This window comes from Agelaius tricolor, unplaced genomic scaffold (assembly GCF_023055355.1).
Source record: "Agelaius tricolor isolate 1412-34295 unplaced genomic scaffold, bAgeTri1.0.p SCAF_17, whole genome shotgun sequence".
In the NCBI taxonomy this organism is placed as follows: domain Eukaryota; kingdom Metazoa; phylum Chordata; class Aves; order Passeriformes; family Icteridae; genus Agelaius; species Agelaius tricolor.
Genome location: NW_027269277.1, coordinates 5,150,462 through 5,160,933, shown reverse-complemented (window position 1 = coordinate 5,160,933; position 10,472 = coordinate 5,150,462). Strand labels below are relative to the sequence as shown.

Here is a 10,472-nt window from a genome sequence, read left to right as displayed (position 1 = left end):
GGCGGGGCCAGAGCGGGGCACGGCTCCCTTCCCTTGTATCCCTCTTTCCCCTCTTTTTCTTTCCTCCCCTTTTATTTATCTTTTCCTGCCTTCTTCTTTCTTTTTCTACCCCTTTTCTCCTTCTTTTCTCTTTATCTTTCTCCTTTCTCTCCTTTTCCCTCTTTCTTTTCCTTTTTTTTTTCTTTTTCCCTTTTGCGCTGGTTCTGGTTAAACGTTATTTGCACTTTTGTTGGAAAAGTGGCCCCTAGTGTGCAATTATGTCAAATTTCTTTGAGTTTTACAATTTAATGGAGAACAGTAACTCTTTTATTGATCCTAGACGGGGCCGGCTCCTCTTCCCCCTCTCCCCCCCCCACCCCTGTGGCTCTCCCCTCCCTCCCCCTCCAACCCCCCCCCGTTACTCCCATGAAATGTCACTCAATGTTTCTTATGCTCCCACCAGTTTCCAAAACAAACAGAGGAGGCTGCAGCCGTCTATTGACTCAGTTGGATGCAAGAGGATCTCGCCGTGGCCGCTGCCCCCCGACGGGAGCCGTGCCGGGCGAGGGGCGCCGGGTGCCGGCCGGGATGGAGCCGCCGCCGCCCGCCTGAGCCCCGCTGCCGCCCGGGGGGACCCCTGGCAGCCCGGGGGGGATGGCGCTCAGCTCCCGGGCTCACGCCTTCTCGGTGGAAGCCCTGGTGGGACGCTCGGCCAAGAGGAAGGTGCCGGAGGGTCGCGATGAGGAGCCCGGCCCCGGCTGCCGGCCGGCTCGCAGAGCCCCGGAGGCGGGTGGGTACCGGAGGGAGCCCGGAGGGGAGCGAGGGCGGCCCCCGGCCCCGGCAGCCTCCCGAGCCGCCCCCTGCCCTTTGTGTTCCCCGCAGAGAAGCGGCCCAAGGCCGGTGCCGAGAGCCGGGCGGGCGGGGTGCAGGTGGAGCTGCAGGGCTCCGAGCTCTGGAGGAGGTTCCACGACATCGGCACCGAAATGATCATCACCAAGGCCGGCAGGTACCGGCCGGCCCCCGCCGCCGCGCTCGGGCTTTGCTTTCCCGTTTCGGTTTTTATTTTTTTTCCTTTCTTTTTTTTTTTTTTTTTTTTTTTCCTGGGGGGTGACAGTGTTATTTCTTGGGCTTTTTATTTTTGCTTTGTTTCGTTGTCCCGGGTTTCTCTGTTCTGTTCAGATATTTCACTTAGTTCGCCGCTTTTCCCTCTATTTTCGTTGAGTTCGATTTTCCTTCCTCCCGACGCCCATTCCCAGTTCCGCAGCCCCTCTTGGCTCTCGCTCAGCCGCTGTCCCTGTGCCCTGTGCCCGCAGGAGGATGTTCCCGTCGGTCCGGGTGAAGGTGAAGGGGCTGGAGCCGCTGCAGCAATATTACATCGCCATCGACGTCGTGCCCGTGGACTCCAAGCGATACAGGTACGGGTACAGGTACGGGGGGAACGGGCGGGACCCCCACACCCCCGCGGGACCCGTCCTGCACTGATGGCCGCGATCTGCGACCCGAGCGGGACACGGGGGGCACACAGGGATGCTGGGGGGCCCGCACGCACCTATAGAATCTATAGGTGTGGGGGGCAGGTGGGGACGGGCTCCCGGCGGCTGACGCGGCCCGGCCCGGGCCAGGTACGTCTATCACAGCTCGCAGTGGATGGTGGCGGGGAACACGGACCACTCCTGCATCACCCCGCGCCTCTACATCCACCCCGACTCGCCCTGCTCGGGGGAGACCTGGATGAGGCAAATCATCAGCTTCGACCGCGTGAAGCTCACCAACAACGAGATGGACGACAAGGGGCACGTAGGTGTGGGGCAGCCCCGCCGGGGGGGCCGGGCGGGGGCAGAGCAGCGCCCCGGGGTGCGGAGCATCATCCGGGGGGCAGCGCCGGGAGGGCGGGGGCCGGTCCCTCCTGCCTTGGGGCTCAGCGCTGGGTCCTCCCTGAGCCTCGCCTCGGGTTTTCTTCCTGCCCTTCTCCCTCCGGGGGGCTCAGCCGCCTGTCCCCCCGCACAGATCATCCTGCAGTCCATGCACAAGTACAAGCCCCGCGTCCACGTTATCGCCCAGGATTCTCGCTTCGATCTAGCGCAGATCCAGTCGCTGCCGGCCGAGGGGGTGCAGACCTTCTCCTTCCAGGAGACCGAGTTCACCACCGTCACAGCCTACCAGAACCAGCAGGTACCGGGAGTCGCGGGGATGGAGAGCCCCGATGGCACCGGGAGCCGGGGGGATGGAGAGCCCCGGCGGTACCGGGAGCCGGGGGGATGGAGAGCCCCGGCGGTACCGGGAGCCGGGGGGATTGGAGAGCCCCGATGGCACCGGGAGCCGGGGTGGATTGGAGAGCCCCGATGGCACCGGGAGCCGGGGGGATTGGAGAGCCCCGGCGGTACCGGGAGCCGGGGGGATTGGAGAGCCCCGATGGCACCGGGAGCCGGGGGGATTGGAGAGCCCCGATGGCACCGGGAGCCGGGGGGATGGAGAGCCCGGATGGCCGCGGCCGCCGCTCCCAGCCCGTCCCGCTCCCCAGCGGCCCCTTGATTTCACTCTGCAGATCACGAAGCTGAAGATCGACAGGAATCCCTTCGCCAAAGGTTTTCGGGACCCCGGCAGGAACAGGTAAGGGCCGGGGCCGCCCCGCCGCCGCCCCCCGCGCCCGCCGGCCCCGCGGCTGCGTTCAAGGCGCTCTCGCCCCGCAGGGGGGTCCTGGACGGGCTCCTGGAGACCTACCCGTGGAGACCCCCCCTCGCCCTGGACTTCAAGGCTTTCGGCGCAGACAGCCAGGGTAAGTGAACCCCGCTCGCTGCCCCTCCCGGCCGCACGCCCGGAGCCTCCTCGGGCGGCTCGAACCATCAAAGATAACGAGGCGCGCCCAGAAAACGAATCCCTGCTTTTGGGAGAGTTAATTCCGCGTTGGTTTGGATAAAATTCCTGTGAAAGTGGATGCGAGAAGCCGGGAAGAACAGGATGAGGGCGCGGGGCTGCTCCAGCCCCCGGCTGAAATCAGAGTTAGATGGGCAGGAAAAAAATATCTGAGTGTGCAGGAGGCTAATTTGGAGTCGGGTTGTTCCGGCTTTGATCCTGTTACACTAATTGCTTCCAACCGGGTTGGGAATATCAACTACAAACGTGGTAGTGGTGACCGCCCGTGCTTTCTGCAGCGGCAGCTTCTGCGCCGACAAATGCGTTATGCAACAGAAAATAAAATTATCTGGTATTTAGGATGCAGCAGTCGCAAAGAAATGCAGAGAAGAGGAGGACAAATTTTCCGGGAAAATGCTCTCCTTCATCCTGACAAGAGCAACCGGTCCTTTATAGCATTTTCTCAGAAAAACGGCTTCAGAAAGTAATATTTGAAAACAGATTGTTCATAGCGCCGAAGGGAAAAAACTAACAGCTCGTTTAAACCCTTTAAACCCTCCAAGTTGGGTTTAAAGTCGCTAGTTAAATTCTCGTTTACGAAAGGAACTCTTCAAAGTTTTGGGACACACCAAGTCACCCCTGGGTCTGCCGGGAAATGCTGCAAAAATCACAGCAAAAATTCATTTTCTGCAGGCGTAAAAATGATTGCACAAAGAAATCAGATTCGGGAGAAATTAAGAGGTTTATCAGTTGTAAAGAGAACTAAAATTATTATCATTATTGGTGGTGGTAGTAGTAGCAGTTTTATTAGTATTATGAATAGGTTTTTTACTAATTTTATTTTTAGAAAATATCCTATGCAAAAAGCTCCTTTTGAGCCTGTTTGCCAGGGGAGAGGAGGTGGTGGATGAGCTGCATGAGGAATGAAACAACAGCAATTGCAATGTTAAGGACATTAAAATATTATTGTACTAATATAATATAATATAATATAATATAATATAATATAATATAATATTACAGCTACCTGGGATTTTTGAAATTTTTTTTTCTTGTTTAACCTATTTGGTATTTTTCTTCAGGACGGAATTCCTGGACTGATATAAATATAACAAAATCTGAAGTTCTACTGCTAATAAAATATATTTCTGAAGAAAAGCCATAAAACTGAAATCCCAAAACTCTAAAACCAGGAGGTAAATTAAAAGGAATTATGACTAACATGCTGAAGAAAAAAAATTGCCATAGAATTTTTATTTTTAAGCCTAATAGGAAGGGCAGAAAACACCTGCTCATTGATCTGCTCCATCGTTTCTGCTGCAATCCCCATTCCCAAACTTGCTGTGGAGTTTGGGTGAGATTATTGCTCGGGATGTGAGATTATTGCTCAGTGCAGCAGATACTGACCCTGCTCTGCTCTGCTGTATCCGGCCACGTAGGGATTCCCTCGCTGCCTCACACACAAATATCAGCTCAATCCCGTATTTTACGTGACCCAAAGTCCCTGAGCCCTGGAGGACATCAGGATATGTCCAGGGAGAGAGGACTGGACCCTGCCCTGCTGATGTCAGGACTGAAGCAGCCACTGACATCAGCTGGGAAGGGTGAGACCCTCACGCCACAAAACCTTCCTGGATTATTGTGACCAAGGGCTGGCCTGTGAGAGGCTCTGCTTGTTGGGAGTTTGGAAATTAATTTGCATCACATTCAAAATCTTTGTGTTTTTAAGGTTTTTTTAACAATTTGCTATACCAGCAGCTATGGTTCAGTTTTACAGTTGATTTTGGGTCGCTGGTTGCGTGTCAAGTCGGATCAGATCCCAGCCAGGCACTGTATTTGTAGGAATTGAATGTAAATAGTAGCACAAATGGATCCACATTCCCTTACATCCTTTCCTGTGATTTTGGTAAGAAATTGAAATAAAGTGGGGGGAGGGGGAAACCCTGTGGAAGAATTTGGTAATGAGTGTGCAGCAGACATTTGGCTCTCCACAGGCGGGAGATGAAACCAGCATCTGTGTAGCACCAGGGCCGGCTGCTCCCTGCACCATTCCCACCTCGGAGCAGCCATCCCATCCCTGCTTCATTTTTACTCCTTGGGGTTGCTTTTCTCCTGAATTCTGAAAGTGTTCATTCATCCCTTTGAGAAAGGAGGACGTTCACATGACTTGTGAGTTTGAATTTCTGGAGACACCGATAGCATTCAGGGGAACGTTTCAAATTGCTTGGGAAGCCAAGTGAAATGAGTCAATTCCTGTGAGCAGGAAGGTACAAAAAAATTCTCCATCAGGCTGAATATGCTTTTTTGTTCTTATATCCAAGGGGGAAAAAACTGTCTGGAATATGCATGAAAAAATAGGGAACCTGAAATGGCAATGGTGTGGGTATAGCAGGGGAGGGTTATCGGTCGTGCAGCCAGGTATGGATCCAGGTGTGTATGGAGCTGCATTTACCATGATCCCAGTCCAAGGAATGGGATTAGACACATGCAAATGTTGTTTTTAGACAAATACCAGCTAGCAATAACCATTTATGCATAGATCTTCCCACTTCCCGGGAGCTGGTCTTTGGAGCAGGTTCGTGTTTGGATGGACACCGGCAGCCGGGAGCAGGAGTTCTCCGAGGATTGCTTGGCTGTGGACACCAGTTAGCCCAGCCTGGATGATTTCTGTTTTCCTTTCCAGGTGGGAGCTCCAGCTCTTCTCCAGTGGCCTCCAGCGGTGGGACCCCCTCTCCTCTGAACCCCCTGCTCTCTCCATCGTGCTCCCCTCCCACGCTTCACTTGCCTGCAAGCAACCTGGGCATGTCGTGCCCCGAGAGCTTCCTGCACCCCCTCAACGTGCCCCTCTACTACAAGATCTGCCCTACGAGCTTCTTGAGACAACAGGCACTCCTCCTTCCGAGCCACGAAAAACTGGGAGCCACCAACCCACACCTTTTACCCCACTTCATGGTGGATGTGCCCAAACTGTCTTCCCTGAAAAACGCCAAAGCCGAAGACTTAAACGCTCAGTGCCTACAAGCCCCCGGTCCTGCTGGTCAAATGCTGTATGGATTACATGCATCTGGAAACATTTTCCCATCAAGTCCCATTGCTCGGGAAGCACTTAATTGTTCTTTACATCCTCCATATGGCTTGTATGGTTATAACTTCTCTGTGCCATCCAGACTGATGAATGCAGCAGGGCATTTCAAAGTGAGTGACAGCATTCCGGCTGCTTTGAGGGACGGCAGATGCAATCACTCCAACTGGCACCCCACAATTAACCACTGCCTTTAGTGGGATCAGAGAATATTTCTGAGCTGTGTAAAGCAAGTCCTTCCTTCTTTCATAGCCAGGGGCTCGTTAGTTATTGACTCTGAAATGCTGCATGGTACAGGAGCAGGGTGGGCAGGCATTTAATCCTTTTATTTTGTGGACAGAAGGGTTGTGTTTGGGAGGGTGGAGGATCTGGGAGGGTCTGAGATGACCCTGAGGTGATACTTTTTGGCCACATTTATGTCACAGTTGTAGGTTAAGAGCAAACTGTCAGTCACCTTTTTACTATTTGCACTCTCGAGTGGGGACATTGATGTCTGTGTTTCTACAGCTCTGTTTTCTCTCTCTCTTGCTTGCCTTTAGTTAGCTCAGAGCCCTGGGGAGCTGCTGCTTACTCACTCAAGTTTTATCCCTAATTTCAAAGGGACTCTCCAGGACCTGGACTTGGCAAAGGAGCCACATCTGGCCAAGCACTCAAGCTTGTTCTTAAGTTCTCTTGGCTCTAATGGGTCCTAATTAACGACATAAAAGTCCCTCATTCTCCAAGACCCAGATGCCTCCGTTATCAGGGTGGGGACATAAATCAAATACCTTAAATCCAAGTATCTGCTGCCAGGGTAAAGAAAGGCAGGATGAAAGATGGATGGGGTGAGAAGCTGCAGGGGTGGCCCAGAGCCCTCCTTTCATTGCACACCCTCCAGTGGCACCAGCATTGATGGCCTGGTGGGAAGGACAGGATGGGGTCACACATCTCTCCCGTGGTGAGATGGATCCGTGCTGGGGACATGGAGGATGCATCTCAGAGAGTTGTGTGGGATGAAACACCCCCAGGAGCCTTGCAGGACAATCCTTTGACCCAGAGCTCTCAGCCCCAAGGGACACAGAAGATCCACGTGGGATCTCATCCAGCCTTGCCCGAAGGAAGGGGCAGGGATGTTCCTGGCTCAGTCCCACAGAGAACAGAGATCCTTTATGGAGAATTACAACTCTACAGGCTCTGGAACACAAGATTTTCAATTCCTTCCAAAATCCCTGTTTGTTTTCTTGTAACCTGTGGATATTTCTGTTATTCGTGTAAATAATGTCCAGCTCCCAAGGGTGCCATGTAACTCACAATAAATCAGGACACAGGTTTTATTCTTTATTTGATTGATGTTCAGTCTCTACCTAAAGTCAAATTTATCACTTGATTGATGGCAGATATTGGAAAATAAGGCTTGGTTGGGACTAGCCCCATTTTGGGATTAATCTTATATTTTCAAGCACAACACATAATAGAGGGATTAGGCACAGGCTTAAGAATCAAAACTGATACCAGGGTTTTGATTTTATTTTCATCCTTAAGAGATAACAAATTCCAACCAGAACAAGCAACATCAGAAGCTGCTAAATTAACAAAAATTACACTTTTATTTTCATGAGACTTTGATGAAATTCAGACAACATTGGTTTCCCTAATTTTCCTGATGTGGGTGTTCACAGAGCCCCCAGTGATGCCAGTATGAAATGGGAAATTGTGATAAATGGTCTGTACAACTGTAAAAATTAACAAACCTGCTTTCTTGGGCTGTTTCTTAGCAGTTTATCTCACTATTTTTATTAAAAAAGAAAAAGCTTTTTTTTTTTTTTCTTGGGAGTCCTTATTTCCAATTTGGTGGTGACTGAATTCCCGTGGCAAGTCCACTGCTGGCCCTGGCCAGGCTCTGTCCAGCTGAATGACCCCAACTCAGCCCCCACATGTGGTTGTACTCCTGGGCAGCTGGAAGGCTCTTCCTGATCAGTCACGGATTTGTGCAACAGGGAACTTCCAATTTTCCAAATATTTGCGGTTGCATAAGATATTCCAGAGTTGCTGGCCATGAGCTGTAATCCAGTAAATCAGTGTCTGGTTAAAAATGTGACTGATAATGACTGGGAGAGATATTTTTGGTGCAGTGATTTGCTCCACCAGGAATGATGCTCGGCAGATTCCAGTGGAATTGAGCTGGATCTCAAAGCGCCTCCGTGGGTCCCGTAGGATCCCAGGTTTCACCACCCTCCCTCATCACAGCCACATGGAAAACACACCCAGAGCCTGGTCCCTGCAAGGTCTGAGCGTGTCCCAGGGGTGCCACACTTTGGGAGGGTGCTCATCAGGCAGATCCAGAAATATCAATTTGTCTGGGTGAGAGGTTGGCACGGCGTGAGAAGAGCTGCTCGATCCACTTTATCTGAGGGTTATTTCCATTTTCTTTGCCTTCATCTTCATCTTTTATCCTTCCAAAAGGAAAGAAATAAAGTCTAAGAAATAAAAAGGATTTGGGTGGTGTTTTCAAGCAGTCATAACTCTCTGTCATGTCCCACCAAGGCCACCTCAGAGCTGACCGAGCTCCTTGGGCCTTCTGGCATAGGAATATTTTCCATATCCATAACAGTGACTCAGCTGATTCACTCACGCTACAAAATAGATGGCTTTGCCTAGATATTAAAATAAATGTGACCCCAAAAGTAGCTAACCTGCACTCTACACTCTCAGGGTCCTTTGTAAAACAGCCGCTAGCAGGAGCTGAGTGGCAGAACTCAAGAGAATAAATCAGATTAATCAATATGATTTATTAAATGTGAAACTGGGCAAACTGAGGTTGATATTTCAAGCAAGCCCATGTGCCTGTCAATACAATTCCATCACGTACTGCTTTGTATTTCTTGCCACAAATATTATAGGAAAACTTGTAGCCATTTCAAAGTTCACAATTCTTTGGACTTACTGGGCAAATACAAGCAGCACCTCAGGATTACAGTGCTATTTTTAAATGGGAACAGGGAGAAAAACAAAGGGGTTTTTTTAGAAGATGAAACTTGCTGAACAATCTCAGCTATTAGTCATTTGACCTTTCGCAAGAGGAGTTTGAAGTTATTTGGGAATATCTGAGCCTGTTTGTAGCACTCATCGTGTAAAATCCACCATTCCAGAGGTGCCGTGTCCGTGCCCAGCGCCGGGACATGGGATGGGCTCGGCGCTCAGACACGGGGGTGGATTTAAAATCCAAGGAGACAAAATATCCGGGAATAATATTTTTAATCAAAGTGCACTTTACTCTCTGGCTTCACGCAGATTTAATCCATCTATTGGAGAAGCCAAAGGCATAGAGGGAGCATCGGATGTCGCTTTTTGCGATGGAAGTGCCTCGGTTTACATTTGATCTGCTGAGGTTGGGGCTGTAATTAGATGATAATTTGTATCACAATTATGCAAAGCAAACGAGGATTGGATAGCAAGATAGAGCAGAACAAATAAGCACCCAGACCATTTGAAATGCATCCAGAATGGAAACCATGTCCATGTGTGGCTGGGGCCGGGGACATGTTGTTCCAATAAAACTGCAGAAAGGGAAAAGGCCGGGATCGGTTCCTCCAAAAGTTTCAAATGCTCATGTTTACAAATTTGTATTGCACATTAATATGTAAACACAGCCTATTGGAAACAGATGAAGCCACAATATTTACGTGCCCTTTCCTCTTTGTTTTGGGTGTCTGGTTGTCCCCCAGAACACACAACATCTGTGGTGACTCATAAAACTCAGCTCAGGAAGCTAAAGGAGAGGTTCAGATAATTATAAAATTGCTGGTGCCATGGTGACTCTCCCATCCCAGATGGATTTTGGGTTCTGGGTGCAGGGGGATGCATTCGCATTCACAACTCTGGTGGAGTTGTGCTATGAGCACTTGGTGACTGGAGCTGCACTTTGCAGTGCCACAAGTGAAGCCTCATTCCCTGGCATTTTCTGGATGAATTTTATAATTTTCTTTACTACTGTGTCAGTTGGAGCTATGACAGGAACCATGGCACTGCTTGGAACATGCAGGAACTTCATCCATGCCCGCTCCGTCCTCCACCAACGCTGCACCCACTGGGAAAAACAGCTTTTAACACATCAAGAACTATTTTTTATAAATTAATTTCCAAAAGAAAAAGGAAAAGTACCTTCTTCACAATGTAAATAAAAGCTTTGACTTGTTAATCACCTTTTCTTTCACTGGTTTGCTTGCATTTTGGGATGCAAACTCCAGACATCCCTTTCCATGGCATCCCAGACCGCTGGTCCGGGGAGTGGATGCCGATGGATGCAGCAGTCGAGGCTGCTGGGAGTTACAGGGGCTGAGAGGACTTTTGCAGATGTTGGGAATTGCCCTGCAAGCTGTTTGTGCTTAATAGAGCTCTGGTCTCCCTAAGCTCGTGGACTTTCTGAATTTTGCAGTTATTTATAAAGCCATTTCTCTGCTGTGTCCTTTTGGTGACATTCCCAAGAAGGACCTATCGTCTACTTCCATCCATCAAACCATTTCCTCCCAGACTGCTGCTCCTAAAGCACCAAGTTTTCAGTTTATTGTAGCAATTAAGC

At 50.3% G+C, this 10,472-nt stretch overlaps 1 protein-coding gene across 1 annotated transcript; it reads left to right on the top strand.

Annotated features, from left to right (window-relative positions):
• Nucleotides 1-485: 485 nt before the first annotated feature.
• On the top strand, nt 486-8,208 carry TBX22 (T-box transcription factor 22). The gene is made up of 8 exons (XM_071442208.1): nt 486-769; nt 862-985; nt 1,293-1,394; nt 1,602-1,776; nt 1,987-2,151; nt 2,525-2,589; nt 2,670-2,755; nt 5,516-8,208. Exons 1-8 carry the CDS (start codon nt 634-636, stop codon nt 6,109-6,111), a joined length of 1,449 nt encoding a protein of 482 aa, XP_071298309.1. The 5' UTR covers nt 486-633; the 3' UTR covers nt 6,112-8,208.
• Nucleotides 8,209-10,472: the final 2,264 nt, after the last annotated feature.

Bases quoted from the DNA above. Each gene is read 5' to 3' on its own strand.
- TBX22 (XM_071442208.1), top strand. From the start codon at position 634: ATGGCGCTCAGCTCCCGGGCTCACGCCTTCTCGGTGGAAGCCCTGGTG. The intron at 986-1,292 runs GTACCGGCCGGC...CTGTGCCCGCAG, and splicing joins ATCATCACCAAGGCCGGCAG to GAGGATGTTCCCGTCGGTCC. The intron at 1,777-1,986 runs GTAGGTGTGGGG...CCCCCCGCACAG, and splicing joins AGATGGACGACAAGGGGCAC to ATCATCCTGCAGTCCATGCA.